At 42.0% G+C, this 24,602-nt stretch overlaps 1 protein-coding gene across 1 annotated transcript in view; it reads left to right on the top strand.

Moving 5' to 3' along the window:
- pid1 (phosphotyrosine interaction domain containing 1) overlaps positions 1 to 23,617 on the top strand; it is a 33,592-nt gene extending 9,975 nt beyond the window's left edge. Inside the window, exons 2-3 of the mRNA XM_026192261.1 lie at positions 3,877 to 4,023; positions 21,052 to 23,617. Of these exons, the coding sequence (XP_026048046.1) occupies positions 3,877 to 4,023; positions 21,052 to 21,552 (648 nt within the window). The 3' untranslated portion in view covers positions 21,553 to 23,617. The remainder of the gene's footprint in view (positions 1 to 3,876; positions 4,024 to 21,051) is intronic.
- The last annotated feature ends 985 nt before the right edge of the window (positions 23,618 to 24,602 follow it).

The following is a 24,602-nucleotide window of genomic DNA, read 5'->3' as shown; positions in this document are numbered from 1 at the left end:
TGACCTTTGGCATCAACGAGGCATTTTCATCCAGAGAACTGCTGCTCTTTGGTTGTTTTCGCTTTTCTGGACTATTCTCCGTCAACCCTAAAGATGCTTGTGTGGGGAAATCTCAGTAGATCATCAGCCTGTTTGGTACCAACAACCACGCCACGTTCAAGTCACTTAAATCACCTTTCTTTCCCATTCTGATGCTCATTTTGAACTTGAGCAGGTCATCTTGATTATGTCTACAGGCCTAAATACATTGAGTTGCTGCCACATGGAAATTAGATATTAGTTGAACAGGTGTATCTAACAAAGTGGCTGGTGAGTATATTGCTCACACTCTGATAGTATAAAAACTAACACTCTCTTTTTGTGAGTGTAAATGAGCGGATGCATTGCTCGCCATCAACTACTTATTGTTGCTTTTAGCATTAAAGTAATAACGCTAAATGTGAACATTTCCAGCCATGAAGGCAAATATCACAACTTGCGTGCAAAAGACCAAATCATTTCACAAGATTAACGATTAGAACGAGCATTTAATAAGTCATGAACTAGAAATGCCAACTGAAAACCTGAAGTTATCCATCATATGATAAATCTTGTGCTTTAGGGATTTCTTCCAAATCCTTTATAAATTTATGTGCATGCTTTCATTTAACATTAATGCTTTAAATCTGGTGCTCCGGGGATGCACTCTGCTAACAAGTTTCATACCGGGCTGTCACGCCATCTTCATCATATGGCACATCGTAGCACAATGACAAGTACAAATGTGTTTCTTCTCCCGAAACGACGAAATAAGAAGCGGTAAAGTTGCTGTGTAGTTGCATTAACTAGTATTTTTGAAGTTTTAGAAGTTATGGCTCCTGTATACTCCAGAACAAACCTTTGGAGTGAATGTTAGAAACAAGGCAGACTCAAGCTGGACATTTATCCAAGTGTCTTGAATGATGGCACAGGGTATCGTAACTATTCTTTTGGGGTCTTTGGCGACTTGCAGCAATATACTGATTATCACTAAATGCTTAAATTAGAACTATCCCGATGGCAGAGCATCGCTAGTATATTAGGAGCCTGCTAAAATTCATTTAGGGTGGAAAAAAACCAGATCGATATTCAGCATGTGGAGGCTTTTGCTGAAGCCAAACATTTAAACACTAAGTATGGAGGTCAGGCACTTTGGTGATTGCTCAAGTGTTTACAGGATCCTCGCCTTATCCCAACTCACAACTGACTGTGCCCACACTGTCTGGCGCTGGAGGCCGAACACTTTTGTGGCTCCAAGTTAAAGTCAGAAATAGAATCAATAACTTGATGAGGAGACAGTTGGGACTTGAGAAATAACAAAAACATTAAGATACTGTGAAAATATTGTGAATAGAATTCCAGCATTGCTCCACAAGCAGCCCGCCGCATGTGGAAAAGTAATGGAGGAAAAAAAGCTTTCCCATTTCCTCCAGTAGTACGAAGCACCTCGCTGTGAACTGATAAGTATAAAACATGTACGTACATGTATAAAGCAAAGTTTTTTTGTTTTTTTCGCTTCTTTTATATACCTGCTTAAGCCTTGTGCACTTGGTGGGGGGTGCAGGAGTCATGGCACCCCCTCATCTCACTCCGTACGGAGGCCAACCACAGGAATGCAAGTCACCGTCAGGAAGCAGTAAAGTGCTGACGCGGAGGTCAGCGAGCGTTTACACACATGTGGCTTTACTTTCACAACTCCACCATTCTTCTTCTCCTTCATCTCCACGCCATATCTTTCTCCTTACCCCCGTCCCGCCTGCCGCTTCCTTCTCTTTATTATTCCTTTTCTCAGCATGAAGGTCCACTACGGTGAGTTAGAGGTTGGGGGTTACACTGTAGGGCGTCAGCACAGGATTAGGCGTTTCATAGCAGAATGCTATAACAAGTCACAGACAGATATATTTTAAAACCCTTAAAACGATGGCAGCAGAAGACCCACTCAGGCGGGAAAGTGTTAATATAACCATAAACACTAACAATCAGATAGCGAAGCAGTGTTTAAATTCAAACGTTGATTCAGGATGTTCTGCTTGGCCTTATAAAGGCAACAGTGAAGATTGATGATAGATCGTATTGGCAGCATCGGCTGTTTTCATCGCTTGAAAATGTTGACCATCTGTTGCAGGAGAAAATGGCTTTCATGCAGTCCAACGTGGAAAACAGCTTTCAGCGCCACTGAATGCAAGACAAAGTATTGGAGAGCATTTGTTAAAGTGATCTGTACTTAACAAGAAACTCCAGTTTGTTTTTGGTGGTGCGCTCACAATAGCATCGATTGTATTGTGTAACCTAGAAGATTTGAGATTAAATGAAATTCTGAAGTACCGCTCGACTGTGACGAAACAGTCACGATTCTGAGAAATGTTTTATTCATGGACGTATTGCTGTAAATCAAGTGCAGACATTCAGGGTCCCCACATACTGAATTCCAGTGTCCGACCTGTTGATTATGATTTTCATCAGCTGCTGCCATGGTGGTTGGGATTTCTAGTGTAGGAAATGCAGGATCTGTCTCTGGAATCACAGTCAATCTTCTATACATAGTTTTTGCAAAGTAATGGATAGTTTTTCTAATAGGATCCACTGCAGAGCCACTTAGTTTGTTAAAACTGTTACCAAAGCGTAGAGTATGGCAGTGCACCAATTGATCCTTCTCTACAGCAACCCAGGCGGTCGATGGCAGGTTATGCAAACTTAGAACAGAGGTAAATTTTAATTATGAAACAAACTAACTAGCCAATCTGAGCTAATTACCCCTAATTAGCTAATTAGCTAATGAGCCCTTCTCGCGTGTAGTTAGCAGTCCTTAGCAGGGATATCACAACCTTAACACCGCTACGCAGGAAAACACTTAATGCAATTTTCGAAATCATCCTCCAACAACAGAGGTAACAGCAAAGTCATGTCTCGAAAAAGTGAACTTTTCCACTAATTCTCCCAATTCAATGAGATTTTACAAAATAAGCATTAAAGATTAAAGAGGTTTTACTCATTTTACCAATGCTTTAGCTGTTTTCTTTACAGATCGTGAAGGTAAAATGTTTCAATGCAGTGGATGAACATGCTAGCAGTTTGTAGCTAGCAGTTTCGTTTAAGTTGTGTATAACTGTTTATCGCAAAAAGCTACCTTGTTAGTCCCTGACAAGATCGATTTATATGAAGCCCGCTAATATGGATTTGGCAAGAAATGTCATTTTCAGGCCTTAATTCACCGATTGATGGAGCCAGAAAAATAATTGAGGTCAGGCTGCAGACACCGTTGCCCAGCAGGTGTGCTGTTTTCCCCTTAGTTCAGAAAATCGTGATTTAATTAGCTGCTCAATTTTGTTTTGATGGTGTCTAAAAATACCAGAAATTCTAACAGGCACGCTGCACATGGCCAGACGGGCCGTGTGGTTCTGCACGGCTTCAGGAAACACTTGCCGTGCACTGTAGTATGAGAGCAGGCAGCCCCTCTTGTTTTGACGGGGACAGAGAGGGCAGGGCTTCCTTCGTCTGCTCCTCACATTCCTCTCGGAGCAGACTAAATCTCTCACAGCCATCTCACTTCGAGCCTTCATCTTCCCTTTTCACCACCGAGATGTGTTTTCTATCAGTTGGAGTGGGCTCCTGTGTAAATATAAAAGCCTTGAAAGTCCTTTGACCCCTTGAGCCTGTTCCATACTTTCCTTTGCAGGACATGAGGTACACGTCTGCACACAAAATGCTGAAGTTTCTGGGGGTTGTTTTTTCTTCATACAGCAGTGTTGACAAGGAAACTTAATGCTGAACCACAGCCATAATTAGCTTTTTGCTGTTTGGTACAGATTGCATATTTGCCTAAAGCACACTGTGTATATATCTTTCTTTCTCCATCAGCACTTTCAGACCATGCTGAAGACCAAGCTGAATGTGCTGACGCTGAGAAAGGAGCCGCTGCCCACGGTGATCTTCCACGAGCCCGAGGCCATTGAGCTCTGCTCTACCACACCGCATGCAAAGAGCAGGACCCACGCTGGATACAAGGTAGGGGGTCACATGAACCTAATAATCCTCAAATCCAGTCCTGAACACTAAATCTGTAATAGCATTATTAGAGCCTTAATCCAAATGTTTTTCCTTTTCTTTTTGGTCACAAGTTTAATTAACTTGCACCGTGGATTTCCCAGCACAGAGTTTTTAAAGTTTTAACTTTCCTGTCTGAGCCACATACTTGAGAAATATTGAATGTCTGTGTGGGCACACACATACGTGCGTCCTGGCATGAATGTGTCCCCCCCCTCCCGGCTCTACTAAGTGTTAGATGTAGGGTTTCTAACTGTGATCCAACTCACAGCCCATATTCTCTTTTCTCTGTCCTGAAAACAGAAAGCAAACAGGGCTACAGATTAAAATAGCAGCCAGGCTCTGTTATTACACACAACACTTCTAACCCACTAACTGTGTCTTTGTGTATTTGCCTCCCTTGTGCCACAGCACTGTAAGCCTAACAAATAAACTGAAATCATCGCGGAAGGCAACTTCAAGTGGTGGTGGTGGGGCATTAGGGTTTTATTTTGCATGTCTGATGTTGTTTTTGGTCTCTAATGCTGTGTCATTAACAAGCATGTTGGAAACGGAGGTTTTTCTAACTTCGCTAAACTAAAACAAACCTTTCGTATCTGGCAGCTGACATTAAAGAACATTCCTGCCAAAAACAACCGACGTGGAACACACAGTCCCAGCTCTTGTTGATATTTGTATTTGTTGGATCAGCGTACAGAACAGCGAACATGAACACACGCAGACTCATGCAGATGCACTCGTACTAAATGCATATACGTCTGTGGGGAGAAAAACATCTCAAAAGCAGCTACGAGGGCCAAAAGTGCTGAGTCCTCTTTGGCACTTCCCAAAAGCTCCAGAAGTTGAAGTGAAAGTCAGTAAGAGGACCTTTGCTGGCAGAGCAGAGCAGTTTGGTCTAGCTAGAAGAGACACAAGTTACCCAGCAGCGTTTCCACTGGCTCATATTGAGGTACAGGTGGGAGAAGGCCTCTTATGTGACTCAACATCATATGCTAGGAAGTTAATAAAATCAAACCTAATGCTGTGGAATTTACATAACTTTTATCCAGTATCCAGTCATGCATGACTGGGGCTCTCTGGTAACCACCGGTTGCTTGGTAAAAATATTATCGAGCTGGTTGCCAAGCGGTTGCTAGCTGTTGCTTGGTGAAATTGGCAGCAAAGAAGGGGCTGGACCAAAACCCTTCTTACAGTTACTTTGTTTGCCTACAGCTTGCTGCAGTTAGCTGCATTTTGAATTAAAAACATGCTGTTGTGTCTGCAAACTCCTTTTGAATATGTTGGTCTAGATTGCATTCAACTTTTCAAGTTTCAAGTTACTGCTTGGTGGCTAGTTAGCAATTGTTTGCAAACAAATTAGCAACTTCAGTGCAAACTACAGGTGAACATGGCAAATTGCTAGAAACCAAATCAGTCATAAGGAAGTTTTGAGGGTGGCACCCTCTTTGTGACAGTGGTGGTGCTTTACAAAAGGCCGGAGGCAGAGCTGGAGATGGCAGAATTGAAGACGCAGATTTTCATTGGGAGTAAACGCTATGGATGGAATTACAAATGAGTACATCAGAGGGACAGATCAGGTTGGACAGTTTTGGACACAAAGTTAGAGAAGCAAGGCTGAGATTGCTGGGACATGTGCAGAGGAAGGACAGTGGATATGTTGGATAAAGGCAGGAGGAAAAGAGGAAGACCTCAGAGAAGATTCACGGATGTAGTGAAGAAGACATGCAGAGGGTTGTTGTGACAAATGCAGTGTCACAAGTTACTGAGTCATCAGGATACTGGTGTTTCGCGTGTTACAGTTAATTTCCACTCACTTATTGTTTGTAATTACCAGTACATACACACATAAATAATTTCCTTCATCTGTCTGTCTGAGACTTCTTCAGATGTGAGTCTGCCTCGCTGCCTGCATCTGTTGGCTTCCGTAACTTCCTGTCTGAGTCACTACCTGCCTGTCTGCATATCTGTCAGCCCACCTCTGCTTTTTGGATTCCTTGCCATCCTTCCTGCAGAATATTATAGCATTTATTATCCCCACGGAGTGTTTTACGTTGCCTTCCGTGAACGTCTTATTTCACCCTCACTCTCTCCTCTCACATTCTCCGGCCGTGCACCCAATTTACAGACAGACAGGCAGGAAGGCTGGCTGAGGACTGCTGTTCCTCTGCCAAAGCTAGCAGCTAGCGAGCATGAAAGGCCACCTCTCATTGCCCCGCTTTCCCCGCCGCTGTCAAAGCGCTCCACTTCACATCCACTGACAACGTGTGCAATGTACTTTGCAGCCATGCCAGCTTCATCACCACACTTCATGGCAATTGTGAAATTACTCTGGAGTCCGCTTAAAAAAACAATATAATTTTGTTGTGTTTGAACTTAATTTGTTCTCTTCACCTAAGAGTAGAAAGTAGCTTTTGAGAGTTGCCTGGCCGGGACCCCGAGGAGTAGGGCTGAACGATTATGGAAAATAATCTAATTGCGATTTTTTGCCCCAATATTGCGATTGCGATGCGATATGCGATTATTTTTTAAGGTCTTTGTCTTCTGTATTATTAAACAAAGACAAGCAATACATCATATAGTATGGCCAATACTATATTACATTAATTTTAAACTGTTCTTTCCTGGAAGACAGACCTCTGTTATGATGACATGAGGTGATGCATGAATTGATGACTGACATTTTTATTTAACTTCTTCAATCACAACAGTATATTTGAACATACACAATAGTTTATTTTTAGCTTACAAACATCTGAGCATAAAGTGCTGACAAGGAACCCTGGTGTAAACATTAAAGTGAAAGTCAGTACAATGTGCAGATTGCAGAAATATACATAAAAAAAATCAGTGGCTTTACCACACTCAGTTTTTCGACATCTGTGAACTACTAGACAGTCATTCAATTAAAAAATAATATTAAATAAATAAAACTAATAAATAAAAAATACACATATCTTACTGATCTCTGCAGTCAGTAACATTACACATAAAGTGCAAACATAATAGCAATTGTATAAACACACACACAAACACGCCTTTAAACTTTAAAGGCGTGAAATTGGACGGTCTAGTTCTGATTAGCGTCACCGCTGTCTCGGTGGAGTTTAATAAACTCGGCCGTCTGCTTCTTGCTATCTAAAATATAACCAGACACTGGTGTAAATTCTCGACTGTCTCATACTTCTGTTTAATAAGTTTTCTGTTTGACGTTTAGTCAGCTGTGTGAAAACCAAGGAGGAACCCACCCGGGGGATTAATAAAGTTTTATTTTATCTAATCTAATAACTTTAATCTCAGCCAAACCGATTTACTCACGAACAAACAAAACACTGAAAAAAGCCCAACAATAACATTTTTAGGTTGTCTAAGTGACTTATATATTACGTTTAACCCGAGCAGCGAAACTCCGCGGTGATCTGAAAATGATGTGCCGGGAGTTGTGCCGTTCTCGGCCGCATCAGTAACCCTCGAGCTCCCGGCTAGCTGTCGAGCTGGTGGGTAGCAGACGCCTCTGAAAACGTCGAAGCACTTTTGCAAATATGGGATATCTTGATAAACCGAGCAGATATTTGATGTTTACACAACTACTTTCTCGCCTGAAAATATGTTAAAAGTTTATTTTGTGACCCAGAAAGATTAGTATGAGTAATTTTAAAACTTAGTAGCGGCCGCCATTGTTGGAAACTGGAGTTTGGCTGGGCCGCGCTATGAATTCTGGGATATGGTAGTAATTTGGACAGCCTTCGGCGCGTCGCTGTGACGTAATCGGTCTACAAATGCGGCCTCAGGAGGATGCAGCCCATGAATTTGGACATGTCCAGAGTATAATCGCAGCCTTTGCGGTTAGAAAATTGCACTTGATCATGTCGCGATATTATCGCAAATGCGATATATCGTTCAGCCCTACCGAGGAGTCAAACTGGCTTTTAGAAAAAGTGGGATTTTGGATGTGGCTATGAGGCACGAGCGCACAAGTCTCCAATTCAGACCCACCTTACGTATTTAACAGCCCAGCAGTGAGACAGACAGTGTGCAGTCTGTATAAGTGTTAACGTGAATGTCAAATGAAGGCTAATTACCCATCATTCACTGCTTTAAATTATATTTGTCCTGAAGACAAGAAGAGCAGAGCAGGAAAAAAATGAATCTGGGAACCTCTGGGAAATTGAACACTATATCAACGAGCAAATTCATTCAGCTTATGTTAGCCTGTCTGTCCAAAGGCAACAAAATCCTGCTAACAATATATCTAAGGTTTGCAACTTACCATATTATATTTCATTTGTTGGGGGAAAAGTGCAGAAATGAGATGTTTTGGATTTGCTTCTGTAGTGCACCAAAAGGCACGGGGCATTCAGGCTCGCTGTAACACCGTAACATTGCTCTGTATTGACATCACTATGCTATGTTATCAGCTACTTCTGCTAGTCATAATTCCCCTCTGTCACTGACGTCATTCACGTCAGCAGCCCGTGCAATGCAGGCTGGTCCTACCATGCCTTTATCTAATCTGTTAGGCAGAGAGCCTTTTTGTCTGTCTCCATACTTGATATTCTGATGTCAGATTGTGCGCTGGATGCGCTGTCACTCCTCCTCCCAGAACAGAACATGCAGTGATGACATTTAAATCGTTTTTACCATGCAGTTGAGACGACTGGTGCTTCCAGCTGCCTGCGCTGTGGAATGTGCCAGCAGATTTGTATCAGCGTTTCTGGCATTTATGTGTATTTGTGTGTTCGTAGCTCGAAGCATCAGAATCACTGATGTGCAAACATTCCCGGGTTGTTTCATCCTCGTTTTAAAATTCAGCGATTGGTTTTCAGACCTCACTGAAAGGACAAGAGATGTTGATGAGAGCAGTATTCATGCTTCTGTTTAAAATTTAGCTTTACTCTGACCACCGAGAAACTGGAACTGTTGTAGAGAATAAGCTGAATTCACTCAAGTCCATGTCTTTATAAACTGCTAGTGGTGAGAGTAGATGGTATAATTTGGCAATGAAATGAGAAGGTGCCAACATTTTATCACCATTTAATGAACATTACCTAAAACAACTATTAACTAAATGTGTGTGTGTATTTGCCAAGTTTCAAAGATCTTTCAATTTAGAGAAAGTGCTGTTTTGCTACTAGTTTAATTACTTTTAAGTTCTTTATTGTTGTTCAGTGAGAGAAAGCTAGTCTGTATTTGGGCTAACCAGTGCATTAAAGTCTGGTTCACTCTCCGAGGTGAAAACGTGGAGTACAACGGACACGCTGGTCCACTGTGTGGAAAAACCCCCCAAAACAACAGTGATTTGTACAAGGACCCATTGGAACACCTGCCAGTTTTTCCCATTTCAACCCCAGCCTATAAAGGATCAGTTACCTGTGTCACACACGTGACAGCCAGATCCAGGAAGTTAAAACTGTGATGACGCATGGCACATGTCCATAGTTATAACTATAGTCATAACTAACCCTGTACTTTTGTTACCACGTCTGGAATTACTGCTATTCTTATGCTACACACCGGCAAATAACTCACGAATTGCCGCTTTGTAACCATATATGTTTCGATCGTTACCAGTGAAAGCGCTTTGAAATCAGATTGTGCTTTTTGATAAACCCTGTATATTTCTTTATTTTAAATAAATAAAGAAATATAGACAAGCAGAATAAAGAATATTCTGCTTGTCGATTATTTTTATGTGAGCAGAAGTTAGTAAAGAATTGGGACAGAGGAGTTAAGTTATTCAGGCGTGTTACCTCTGCTAGCATCGCGACCAAATACTGTCTGTGGCCATGTTTTATTTTATTTGTTTCCCTGTGTCACCCACTTGATAGTCATTTAATGAAAGCAGGGAGGGAGCTTTTGTCATTTGCATACAATACTACACCCTTGGTTTTCAATGCATACAGCTACTGAGTACTGATCCAATACAAGTGTTACAGCTTCATCATCATCATTCATTATTTGAGGAGGAAACGGGTTATTCATGTGTCAGGTAATGACTTTTTTGCGAGTACTATTGTCAGTGTAGTTGTACATAGTTGAATGGTGAGAAGTATATGCGTACAGTTTAGATAAGTTCCACCTTGCTCCATCTTTGGACTATCGAGAGTCTTGTGCTGCAGTAGGCTGTACGTAAGTGAGAGTGAATGAAAAAGCTCCTTTCATTTACACCAAAGGGCTTCTGTCTTGGCACTGAACCAGTCAGAGTAATTTCTTTTTTTTCCTTTTTTTTTTGGGCTGATACATACCACATCATCTCCCAACACAAACAAGCAAAAAACACACAGCGCTTTGAATCGGGATAAAAAAAAGAAGCTGATCCATCTTCGCGTGCCGTGACTAGCACAGCCAGCTGGACTGTGCTGATTCAATACATTTAGAGGAATTTTAACAACCACTTCAGGAATGCTGAATTCGCAAGCAGTGGATTCCCAGTCTTGTTGGAGACACAGAGGCTTTACAGAGGGAGACACCTTCTACTGTCAACAGTTGCATAGTTGTGCAAAGCTAAAGGATATACAGTACGACTTTGGTGTCAGTAAATATCTTTATCATACTGATGTAAATATTTTGGGCCAGTACAGTACTGAATATTTGACAACAGTGTGTAACTGATATTATTTCCCTTAAATGCAAACCAATGTATGACTGCTGATGAAAACAAATGAAAGGACAAACCTGAACCTTTGAAAGAAGGAATGCTTTCGGGAACAATGGCATTCCATCTCTCAAGTAAAGATTAGACTTACACTTTATGTTGGTTCGGGACATTTTCCCTTCACAAGTGTTGTTTTTTCTGCAGTTCTTTTTCAAATTACCTGCTAGTTTTCTTTCATCCATAGATAATAGCAGGTATTTTGCTAACTCTTGGCAGCCAACATTCAAACACCACCGCCAGAAACAAATCTGAAATGTTTCCAGATAGCCGGTGATTGTGGCGTGAACAAAAACAATTACATTTTCGTGCCGATATTCTATCTTTTATCATTTGGAAAAGATTGTAACATTTGGATGGAGCAAACTACAACCAGCTGGGTTGGTGGGGGGACTGTGTGTTTAGTCTGCACCACCTGTTTGCCCTTGGACCGGTTTCTGAGAAGGTGGCTTAAATGCAGAAATGACAAGCTCCAGAAGTGCTCCTGACCTGCCTTCACATCACAGTCTGTTCCCAAAGCTGATCCATCAAGACCAAACAGCTACTCTCAACAACCGCGTCTGTGTTCTGGTCTCAAACTCGCTTCCTTGTCCTCTCAGCTCCTTCCTCTTTCTTCCTCCATGGTCCCAAAGGGAACGTCTGTAGGGACAGGTATCTCTTTATCGAGTCCTCCCTCATCTTTCTCTCATACTACCCGCTCTTCTCTTTTCATCCTTTTAGATCCTTTCTCTAGTGAAGGCCGAACCGGCTGTGGCTCCAGCGGCACTAGCTCTACACCTTTCATCCACACAGACATGCGTGTGTGCTTACACACGAATAACGACTCACACTGAGATAGACAGGCGCAGACAGGATGTTCCCGTCTCTTCCCACCGGCTCACTTGCTGGGCTGCGGATGTTTTTTCAGTCCCCCTCTGTGTGTCCCCTGCTTTCTTCTACCCTTTTTTGCATTCACTCAGCTGTTATTAATAAACTTCTCTTTTCTGTCTTTGCATGTCTGTTTGTTCTTTACCCTACCACAGTTGTGGCTTTCATTGCATTGTTGTGCTTGGATCCACTGATTCATTCAAAATGGGAAATGTCAGAAACAGTTTGTGGTGCCGTGCTACACGATTTAATGTGTTTGCATGCATGTTCTCTGCAGTGCTCTATGATTTTAATTAGTAAGAGATGCTGAGTCCTTTGTAGTGTTGTAAACACAATAGGGTAACACCTACAGTTTTTATGCTCATTTTCCGATTTATTAAGTCTACCTCAACCAGTCCTCAGAAATTTCGCTCCATTGATGAGAATCACCCGTTCCACCACATCCCAAAGGTGCTCTGTTGGACTGATATCTGGTGACTGTGGAGGACATCTCTCCAGTGAACTCTGAGGGCGTGAGTGTTGTCCTCAGTGATAGGTGGCACCACTTGGACAAAACCTCCACATCAGCGCTGGTATGGGAGGAGAAGAAGTCAACACTAGAAGCAGAGGAGTCTCAGACGTTTTTTTTTATAAAGTTCTGGAAAGAACAGCGATTGGCTTATTATGATGTATTCCGTTTCAAGTCAGAACTTCCGAGTTTCCTGTTGGAATTTTTCAACTGGAATGTTCCCTCAAGTCAGACATCCAGCTAGAAAAGCCCCATCAACTCCTGCGTAACAGTCCAGGCTGTGGCTGCAATGTAGCTTGCCATCACTAGTGTGTGAATGTCGGTGTGAATGGGTGAATGACTGAATTTAGTGTAAAGCGCTTTGGGGTCCATGGGGACTAAGTAAAGCGCTATACAAATACAGGCCATTTTTACCATTTACTTACTCTTTCCAGGTCGCAAAATAAACTTTTAACGTACTTTCAGGCGAGAATGTAGCTGTGTAAACTTCAAATATCTGCCCGGTTTATCAAGATATAACATATTTGCAAAAGCGCTCCAACATTGTCTGTTACCCACCAGCTCGATAGCTAGCCGGGACGAGAACAGCAAACTCCCGGCAAACCCCCCGTGGTCTTTTGCTACTCAAGTTAAACATCATATATAAGTCACTTAGATAAATTAAAAATGTTATTGTTTGGCTTTTTTCAGTGTGTTATTTGTTCGTGAGTAAATCGGTTTGGGTGAGATTACAGCTGAATACACAGAAGTGTGAGATGATCGAGAATTTACGCCAGTGTCCTGTTATATTTTACATAGCAAGGAGCAGACGGCTGAGTTTATTAAACTCCACCAAGACAGCTGGTGAGACAAATCTGAAGGCTAGACTGTCCAATGTCACAGCTGCTCACTTCTGGCCTACCCGGCCTGTGGAGGACCCGGCCCATGTAGACCGCAAAGGCCGGGTCCTCAGGAGGATGCAGCCTATGAATTTGGACACCCCCATGTGCGCATTTGAGCAAAGCTAGCTGTTCCCCTGTTTTCAGTGTTTGAGTCATTCAAAGTTACCCATCTGGTGGCAGGAGCTTCAAGCATAAACTACAGACGTCTGAGTGGTGTCAGTCTAATTTAACTCTTTGACCTAATGTGGATTCTACCTCGAGTTTTTTTTTTACACTAGAAGCAGCCAAGCTAGCAGTGCTACCAGAAACTAGCCAACGAACACTCCAACTGCCTCAGATGATCATGAAGCCCATCGGTGCTGCCATTATCCTCACCATTCTTCGAACAAAGCTGGACTATAAAGTGACATCATATCTGCTGGTGCAAGTTGTTGCTGTGCACCTCTCGATTTAGATTTTTATGACCTCGCACGTTGCACCTTGAATGATAACAACAGAAGCACTGAGATTCAGCTATTTTGCAGAGGGAGACTTTCTGGGGAAAAGAATAAAAAAAATCTGCGATTTCTTTGTTTTTGGTTTTGCACTGATGTGCAAGATTTTGTCTCAGTGGCGCCACCTATGGTTCAGGAGAATACCGCAACAGGAACTCGAACCCTCTGCGCTAACATAAATGGTATGAAACTGTGCAAAGCAACGACTGGGGCTCTTGCAGTCTTGCAGGTGGCAGAAGGCATTTGAGATTCTCGCAGTGTACAGTAAGAGAAATGGAGAGTGAGAGAATAGAAAAGGACAATGGGTTAAACCAGAGTTGGTAATAGCAGCCACATGTCGGCACACATGCAAATGTTTAACCACGCTCCCTCCCCTCTCTGTCACAATCTCAAACATTCCCACTGCTTCTCTTTGTTTTTGTGTCTCGTTGACAAAGCAGGTATGCTTTTGTCTACACCAGAATTCCAGCAGATAGTTTAAATTTCAGTTTCACATAAGCTTGTTTTCTAAACCTTGCCGTTCCCCTCACTCTCTGTTTTTTCTGTCCACATTTGCTTTATTTATCTTTACAACATCCTTTCTTTGCAGCCCCCAAGGCCTTTGTTCCTGTAACTGATCCTCATTTCTGTCTCCATATTGCTTCACATGCAATCAGCATTTCCACTCTGGCGGGATAGAAATAACGGCGAGGCTTTGAAGAAGTGCAGAATAGTAGAGGGGAAGCGGGTGAAGGAGTTCGCTGAAGAAACAGGTGAAAGAGAGAGGACAGAGTGGAGGGGAAAAGATACGAGTGGAGGAATGAAGGAGAAACTCATGGAAAGTTGAAACAAGGTTGCCAGGACGTAGCCAGACTGCCAGGTTAGAGCACAGCACACGTGTTGCTGTCTGGGATTTATGGATTGATGTAGCAGTTTTATCAAGAACCTGATGTGGAGATAGCTACAGCCTCAATGGTTTGCTTCATTCACTGCACAAACTCTGACAGAGCCCTGTGGCGAGCATCCACGTTTGGCTTGGAGATCTTGAAGGTTCTCATAACCTGTGCTGAGACCGAGTCCAACCTGAATCACATCTCTCCTGTCTGCAGAACTGATTATGATCTGAGTCCGTCTGGTCATTGTGAAACTGTCCCAATGCGCACGCACACACACACACACACACACACACACACACACACACACACACACACACACACACACACACACACACACACACACACACACACACACACACACACACTATGGCTGTAAAAAGTCAACCACTAACCTCTCGTGCCTCTTCAGCTGGATTCCAGACACAGATTGTGTGCAGAGCCATCTAAACACTGCTGCTTTAAAGTGTCAGTCATTTAGCTGGTGTCAAATGTTGGGAAAGAATGCGTGCTTTCAATTTTAATGTGATCAGTCACGTCTTTTTCTGCCCTTTTCAATTTAATTTAAAAAAGAAAAAACTAATTTAAAGAGCAAAACAAATGTTTTTTTTAAACATCAGGGTGTTTGGTTTAATACTTTGACAATATTTCTAAAAAATAGGAATAGATTCAAGAAGGAACTGCAACAACTTCTCTATCAAAAATCTTAATTCCTCATATCCACGTTGTTTTGTTTTTCTATTTTCTATTAAAAAATATAGTAGGCAGAGCTCTCAACAACTTCCTGGTTTTATCCTAAAAGCAATTAAATTGACCCAATACCATGGCTTTTGGAAACATTGGACTCTGAGTGAATCATTACCACAAAATGAACAGAACTCACACTATCACATCGCTTATAAGATGCTGTATACACTTTAGCGACATACATGATCAGTTGCTTGTTGTCTAATCATTGAATCACATGGCACCAACTCAATGCACATGTAGGCACGGTCAAGACGACATTGAAGCTAAAACTGAGCATCAGAATGAGGAAAGAAGCACGGTTGTTGATGCCCTGGGCTGGTCGGAGTATTTCGCAAACTGCTGATCTACTGGGATTTTCCCACACAGCAATCTATGGGGTTTACAGAGAATGATCTGAAAAACAGAAAACATCCAGTGCCTTACTGTTCTCTGGGTTTCAGGATGGTGGTGTAATGATCTTGACACACTTTGTGCCCCACTTAGTGCTAAATGTGCATCATTTAAACCACAGTGTGCCCATGTTTTGCTTCCAGCGGGGTAAACCGCCACAAAGTTCATGTAAATCATCTAAAGCAGGTTTCTTCTTCTGTACTCACATGGCCTCCACAGTCACCAGATCTGAGCAGAGCACTTTTGGGATGTGGCCAACAAATCTGCAGGAATTGTGTGATTGTGTATCATATCAATATGGTCCAAAATCTCGGAGGAATGTTTCCGCCCACGTTTCAATTCTGCGCCACGAAGAATTGACGCAGTTCTGAAGGCAAAATTGGTCCAACCTGATACTAGCAAGGCGTACACAATAAAGTATGTGTGTCAGTAAGTGTATATGTCTGTGCTGTTTTTATTTCCATTTTCTCTCCTCAAGACACTTGACCTGAAATCATTTCACCTGCAGTGATTGCTGACACTTGCAGAATAACTGCTTTCAAAGTTAAAATCTACACTTTAATAGGGAAGAAACCAGAAGAGGAACTGGTCCTCTTTCGATTGGTCACTTTCATAGTATCCTAGCAACAATGTGGATGTTATTTTATACCGGAAATGCATTTTGGAAAATTAAGTTCCCCAAATGTATTATTAACAGTTCGTGTTTCCTGTGTACCACTGGATGCACTCACATGTATTGCTGGGTAGCTTTGACACTGAAGAAACGATGGCTCAGTTCTTTGTTCACATATTAAAATATAACCTAATAATATAAAAGCTGGATCTGTGCTGCCTTTAATCAGCAGCCAAGCCTAATAATAATCTCCAGATTTAGTTTCACATTTAGTTTGTCTGGAGTTCAAACAGTAGATGCACATTTATCACCTAGAGAGCACATTTTTAAAACCAGGTGTAAATGGGCTCAGTGTTGTCTCAGGAAAAAAATACCAGTGCAGATGAAATGGGTGATTCATGCACCGCAAACCAGAAAATCATGCACTTCCAGAGTTTTACTCGTCTATTTTCCTCTTTTTCTTCACATGAACACTGCCTCATTGAGCAATATTTTATTCTATTTCTAGCTGTCTCTCATCTTTCTTCTTGAGCAATCTAACAGTTTCCTCTTCAGCTGCATGTTTGGTTTGGACTTTAAAGAAATAAACTAATGTTTGCTCAGTCTGCTGACCTCCTCACTTCACACATTCCTCACTTATCTTTCTGTGTGCGCTGCACACACATGCACAAACCTGTATAGCTCTAGTATTAGTCTCTGCTTTCCTACAAAGTTAAGAAATTTACCACGACCAGCTCGGACTTGCCAAAATTAAATAGCAAAGTTTTGCTTTGAAAATCAAACATGTTTGTATCCTCTTGACCTCCTGGCTGGTCCCCTCTGAAAGCATCCTGAGAATGGATTTATTTGCTTTCAATAGCAGGCTGCTGCGGCTCTTTTTGAACAAGGCAGATCAACTAGATTATATCCTGATTTTCAAACACAGTAGCAGAATAGAGCCAGCGGAGCAGACATGTGGATGTAAGAGAAAACATTTAACTGTCTTTTTTTTGGCCTTGAATACAACCTGGCAAAGCAGCCAGCCTTCATTTAACTAGGAAGCAAGCAATCAGTAAAAACAACGGCAGATTAAACAAGTAACTCAATATCAAAATGGGAGACGCAGTGAAAAGTAACCATAATGACTCTTTATTTCTATTTGACATACAAAAGGCACATTGTGGATGGTTGATGTATCTTGGCGTAGTCTTTGGATCTGTTGGCTGACTGAGTAACCGCCGTTTGGCTGCGAGAGGGTGTTGGGGCGGTTGGCTATCAAAACCACCCAGCCTCCAGGCTGCTCCTGCAGACCTGTGGTGCTCAGCTGAATGATGAATCCAGTGTGAAGCCTGCATGTCTCACATTAGTGCCCACCACTAATGAAAACCAGGCATGATCCAGGCTGCATTCGCTGCCTGGATCTCTTCCCGTGTTTTAAATTGGGAATCCACATTTTGTTGTACTGTAATCAGGGAATCGTGATATTATGAGGGCTCCTACACCATAGAGGGAGGCTGGAGTTTGTTTATATAAATGGAACAAATACAGATGCTACTTTTAAACAAGCTTTCCAGAGGATTCTTTGACCTACTTTTATGTGAGTTTATTCATCGGTCCACCTTATACTAGAGATGGCACGATACCACTTTTTTATGTCCGATACCGATACCGATATCATAACTTTGGATATCTGCCGATACCGATATGAATCCGATATAGTGTGTTTTTTAATCAACAAAGCTGTTTTTTAAATATCTTGCTGCATTTTGTATAAGTTCATACTCAAGTTTAAAACAACAACTACACTAAAGCTATTCTGTTATACCTGTATGCAAAAAAAAATATTTCATAGTTCAGCAATACTGATCAATCTAATAAACTTAGACCTACACCATCCTCCCTATTCTGGTATTTTAAAGAGTGCTTAGCATAAATATTAAGCAACCTAACTAATAGGGCTCCAACTCCCAGCAACAACAAAAATAAATAAATAAAAAATAGGGAACCACCCCTCACGCTCCACCTCATGATGCTTAATCGACGTAATCAACCTTAATTTCATGCAGTGTGAAAAAAAAATGCACAGAAATCAATTATTTTTCAAGAAATATTAAATAGATTCAACATCTTTCTTCAACAAAATTGCAGACTGCACAGATGGTACCTTCACAAAGGAAAAAGTACTATAGCTTACTAGGGTATATATATTAGACTTAATAGTTACTATATACAGTAATGGACTTCTATTCATTTTGCATCAAATTAAAACTTTGGCTGTCAGATAATTATTTATTAAAAGCTCGACATTTTAAATGAGAATAAGAAAGAAAAGTGTGTCTTTGTGCCCCTTTTCCCTGTTAATGCCCTATCGGCCCCCCTGGCTAAACTTTGCTAGATCCGCCCCTGCACAGTTACCAGCCGTCAGCTGCGTAGAAAAAGATCCTCGAGTAGAAAGTAATATTAAATAAATTCTAACAACAGCTTATCGAGCTTAAACGTGCTGCTGTTGTTCAGCCGCTGGTTTCCTCTTTCTGGTGCAAAGTGGGCCAAAAGCAAACTAGAGACACGGACTCGCGACAGAAAAGCCGATCAGCCGATCGTTAAGCAGTTTCATGATTGAAGTAGCAGCAAGAAGAGGCAGTCGTTTGTTAAGCTTAACGCAGGAATGCTTTATAAACATTCAGAGATGGACTTACACACTTGCTTTACTTCTCTCGGGATAACTTTGTCGGAGATGAAATGCCGGGTTGCTAGCGAAGCTCCAAATGCTATCCAGACCACCGACAGGTCCCGCATGCCACAGCCGCTCTATCACGTGATGCACACTGCTCCGACGTGCTAACGTTCTGAGGTGAGTTACGGCGTGTTGCAAGTTTTGTGAGGTGCTTTCGTGATATTTAATGGATCGGATTACATTTTTTATTTTTCTCCGATATCCGATCCAGTAATTTAGGTCAGTATTGGACCGATACCGATACGTAATATCGGATCGGTCCATCTCTACCTTATACTGGCAAAATATTCTAAACACTGTCGGTCCGGTTTGCAGCGTCATGTTGAATTCTGTCTTTAAAAAAATCTGAGATGCCTTTTCTGTGCTTTACTGTTATAAACTTTTTACAAGATTAAAAGAATGGTACTATTGTACTCCTACATCTATGTGTACACATTTTTTAGACCACTAAAGCAAATAATACTTTAAATTTCACATTTTTGAATTCTGAGAATTCAGAAATGAATCAAGAATAATGTTCAACCACTGAAACTTAATTTTTCTGGTCAGGAATGTTTCATATGGCAGTGAATCAAAGTCACAAAATGAGTCTGAATGTTGAACAAGCATTTTCAGTACAGATCTAAGGCTACTATAAACACATCAACTACAACTCCCTGTTGTAATTACTACATTTCTGTTTATACATGAATTAAACAAAACAAAAGGGTCTCGTGGCATTGGCCTTTATAAAATCCACTAAATGTATATTTAAAAAGGAAAGAGGAGACTGGAGAAACACCCTTCAAGCATGTTATAATTGTTGAAGTTGCATACTTGGTCCACCAGAGGGCAATCTGCAACTTCCTTGCTGGCAACAGTGTTTGGATTGCCACAAAAAACCAGCTGATCTGAGTGGAGTTGGACAGACTCGAAAAAGTTAAATAACGGCACCTAAAATGTGTTTTGTGTTGAATATATATCCATATCTGACCTTTTTGATCACCAGTTATCGGTATCAGTCGAAAACTCCTGTATCGTTTGGGCTCAATTAATGATACATTAATTTCATAATCGTGTCCCCCAAGCTTTTTGGTCCAGGTCCAGCTTTTCAGTTTTCCAGCTTTATGGTAATTGCCCTAAGCTTGGCCTGTCTATCCTCAACGCTTACACTGAAGAGTCCCATGCAGTCAAAAATGTAGCAGTGAACCAGCGCAGGTAGACTCGACTGGTCCAGACTAAACAAAATGGAAGCAGTTAAATTATATGATTAAATAAAACATGGCCCGGGCCTCTGCTTTGTGTCATTTTCTGTGTTTTTTTGTCAGTCTGGCATGGATATCTGTTGGATGACGTTTTTGTTATCAGAATAGATGTGAGGATGGATATTTGGCTGGAATTTCTTTGGGAATAGTTTTATCAAGATCACTGTCTAGTTTGACATTCGAGTGTCGTGCATTGTGCCAGAAATGTTCACATTCAACACACATCACAATTCATAAATTCATAAATGTTGATATGATTGATACACTTTCTTCTCCTTTAGAATTTGCTTTTATTGTTGCTCACATGCTATCTGGAGCTATATTTTAAATATGCACTGCATGCAAGCCAGCCTCAGCGAACTCTTAAAGGGTTCAGAGTATTCCCCTGCCCCCGAATAAACAGGCAGGGGGGAAAACTCTTTGAGTGTTTGACTCATAGCAGGCATCTCCTCTGTGTATTTTTGTAAAGCCATAAAGAACAGCATGTAGAGAAGTGCACAAGTCAGCCATTATTTCTGGGCTGCTCTTGAACTGGCCACACTCCCCCCAAAAAACTCCAGCTTTGTTCGCTTCTTACGTCTCCCACCTTATCTCTCTCCATCTCCACAGTCTATCACTCACAGTGATAGACTTTCACAGTGATTAGTTTGACGACGACGACGAAGGCTCGTTTTGCTGTGATCATTCAGATCACATTCAGTTACAGAGTGACTCAGCAGTGACTTGCAGACGTTTACATGAGCTGAATGGGTGGATGCTCTTTTATAGATGCTGAAATATGATGTAATTATAACATGAAAAAAGATTATCCTATGCCCACTTATTTGTGGTGTTCCTCAAGGATCCAACCTTGTCCCACTGTTGCTTAGTTTACACCTTTTATGTTTAACTAAAGATTAAAGCACAGCGGTTCATTAGTAACCAATTTCATATGTAGATTTGTTAAGCATTGCATTGTAAATTAAAAAAAGAGTCTCACTGTAGATTTATGTATCTTGTTTGCTACAGGTGACCTATCTGGGCAAGGTGACAATCTCTGGGACGCAGTTCCTGTCTGGCTGCACAGAGTCGGCGGTGGTCGGTCTGGTGGAGCATCGCGCCCTGGCTCAGCAGCAGGGCACTTGTCCGGCTAGCGGCTCTCTGCTGGAGATCCGGCCCTTTCAGGTGCGTCTTCACCACATGGACGATCGCGGAGAGGCATCAGTAACCATGGACACCTACCAGGTGGCGCGCATCGCCTACTGCACAGCTGACCACAGCGTCAAACCCAACATATTTGCCTGGATCTACCGGGAGATCAACGACGACCTGTCCTTCCAGATGGACTGCCACGCTGTGGAGTGCGAGAGCAAGCTGGAGGCCAAGAAGCTGGCGCACTCGATGATGGAGGCTTTCCGCAAGACTTTCCACAGCATGCGTAGCGACGGCCGCATCCACAAGAGCGGGTCAACGGACGACTTTGCGGAAGACTCGTCCACCCCCGAAGACTCTACCCCAGACGATGGTTGAACTAAAACACAATACAATAAACACAAGATCCCCATCCTAACAAAGTGAGGGCTGACTGGAAGGATGGACAGATTACCTTCTCTCTCTCATTCTCCCTTGCTATTTTTCTGTTATCTATATGAAATAAAATGAACTGACCATATGAACCAATGCACCCAAGACAGTGAAGTAGCTTTTAACTATCGTAAAGGAAGTTACGAAACAATATTTACATAGAGGAATAGCAAAGTGCTGCCCCATTTTGAGTAAATACTCAGCAAACAGGCACCTTTGTAGCTATTCTCAGTTGAATCTCTCAACGTTTCCATTTGCAACCCCTGTCAGCGCCTATCGTTCCTTAACCTTTAGATCAAGGAAACAAAGAAAACAAAGTTAAGTCCATGTTCTCCTAGCACCAGGTCAGAATAATCTACTGCCACTCTTGCCATGTAGGGACTCAGCAGAAAGATGTCTGGTCCCAACTCAGAGTTTATATGAGACTGTTGGAGCACATACATTCTTGAAATGTTTGATTATGTGGAACGTAATGCCTTCAGCCTTGGCAACAGCAAACGAGAACGTGAAAGTAAAGCTAGGCCTTTACGCACTGCTCATATCTTTGCTATCGTACCTTAGTCCGAACCCTGAATATTATTCACAGAGCATAGCTGTTGATTCATTTAGACGATAGAGCTACTGCCTCTGTCTCTTAAAAAGATTCAGAGTACGCGTACGGCACCTGGGAGAACATAGGTGCGAAATGTCTTTTAGAAGTTCTCACTGGAGTGAAAGCCCAGCCCCGTCCGAGACACCTTAACCACCCACATCCGACTTCTGTTTTAAGTATACCAAAATTCAGGCTCTCTTTTGCCTGTCACATTATGTGCCTCACTTTCCTCTCACATAAGTTTGGTCTCTTACCCAGGTCCCAGTGTGTATGCGTGGCCGCGTGTCTGCTCACAAGGTTTTATCCTACTCTTTGTCGGTGTAATTCCCAATTCTGTACTTTGTGTATATGGGGTGTACATGCGAGTGCTTGCAACTGTGTGTGTGTGCATGAAAAAGAAAAGGTAAGAGACGAGGAAGTACAATTCGTATTGTACGATTAGCTAGAAGTGAAGAGAGCATCTGCTTTTAAAATCAGGCGTCGTACTACGACCATTTGCCAAGTTTACTCAACTCCGTCTTGTACCAATCAAAAAGATAAGAGCGAGTGATTAAATGTGCCAGTCACACTGAGGTTGTAAGACCCCCTAAATCACAGCCATTCGAGATATAACGACTTACACCTCCTGGCCTCTGCTGAATGTATGAGTCCGACATACTGTGAGCACCTCACAGCATCTCCAGTCACGTCCAGTCTCCCGTAATCTCCTCGTGCTCTCAGACAGCTCTAAGGGGGGGTGCTGCTCTGGCCCCGCAGGCAGTCGGCCAGTGACCAGCTGTCTCTGTGTGCTCTGTGTCATCCCTCCGAGTGACTGAGGCACCGTTGTGGAGGAGGAAAAAAAACCCGAACTCTTTCTTCTTTTCTAACTGAACTGTCCTGAACAGACTGGAAACCATCGGTTAGAAATGGTCTTCAGTCAGCGACTCCAGCAGAATATTCAAACTTGTGTAAAGCTATACAAATGTTACACACATGTTGTATTTGATTCTTGCCTGATAAGCTTATGTAAATACAAATGTATCACTTCCCAAATATTACAGTATAAATGTCGATAGCTATTTTAAGTAATAAAGAAAAAATGTTGAGAACCATCATACAATACAGAAACAGTATTATAAAGCTTACTGTGAATAATAAGTGGAGAGCCTGATAGTGGTGGCTGTGAGTATGTGTGTGTGTGTGTGTGTGTGTGTGTGTGAGGAAGAGATTTTATGTGTTTGGGGGAGTGCTGAGTATGGACAAGGCCAGAGGACGAGAACAGGAGAGAGCGTTTCTAAAGCTGTAGATTATACTGTGCCATGTCTGTCTGGAAACTCAGACGCGCTTTAAATGTTTAAAAAAATGTTACCGTAAGTGTTTTCTATACAGTGTTTGCAAAAATCAAAAATAATTGCATATAAAGTATTTACCAAGACCGAGCGTACGACAGTGTGGTCTGTTCTCTCTCAGTTTTCACTTCTGTCTCGTGTGTTCCCCCCTTTCGCCCAGATCTCAGCTAAAAGACGTTTTTTTGTTCTCCAGACTCTGCTGTATTTTAACCTGATGGATTCCCCGCTGAGGCCGCATGTGGGAGGATAAATACAAGGCATGCTCAGTTTCAGAGCAAACAGAATGGGTAACCAGATGATGTTCTGACGAGGTGCCAGGACAGATGTACACCATAACCTCAAGTGTCTGCTTATCCTCCATATGTGCAATGTTTCCACGCTTGATTGGGTTTTTTCCTGAAACCTAAAATGTATAAAAATCTCTTTTGTGGTGCATAATGTGCTGAGCAATTCCAGCATCTCCCACAATGCTCTAAACATACTCCTAAAAATAGCTTTATGGTGTGTTTCAGGTTTAAGTGTGACACAGCCACAGCCTTGTCCATCCTCTGAGGAGGTTTTTTTACTCTCCCCATTCTTCACATTCCTCAGACTTCCTCAGATCTTCCCTTTTATTGTCTTGTGTTGCTGTCCTCTCTGGCAGAATGTGGCAGCTCCCTTTTCTCTACAAAGCGCCCACATCAATAACAAGATAACTGCTTGCTCTCAGCTTCCGTGGCAGGCGATCATTTTGCGTCTTAAAAGCTGCAAAGAATTGGATGGAAAATGGATGCTGTGAAGAATGTAAAAGCATGTGCAATGTGAACACTGCCTCCCTCTGGCAGGCAGAGCGATTGCTTCTGCTCTGAAGGTTTTTTGTTCAAACAGGCCTTTTGCTCTTCTGATAAACTCCCCTTGATGATAATCATTTCTTTCATTTTGGTTACAGAGAAACAGATTGTTCTTGCCATGAAAATCACAGCCTCATTTAAAAACAAAACAGTGGTGCATTTTAAGGGGAAATAAATGCACAGTCTTTATCTCCAAATCTAAGCTATGGTTTTGTTGCTGTTTTCCTCTGTTAATAAACTGAGTTT

This window comes from Astatotilapia calliptera, chromosome 14 (assembly GCF_900246225.1).
Source record: "Astatotilapia calliptera chromosome 14, fAstCal1.2, whole genome shotgun sequence".
In the NCBI taxonomy this organism is placed as follows: domain Eukaryota; kingdom Metazoa; phylum Chordata; class Actinopteri; order Cichliformes; family Cichlidae; genus Astatotilapia; species Astatotilapia calliptera.
This window is presented reverse-complemented; position numbering and strand designations above follow the sequence as displayed.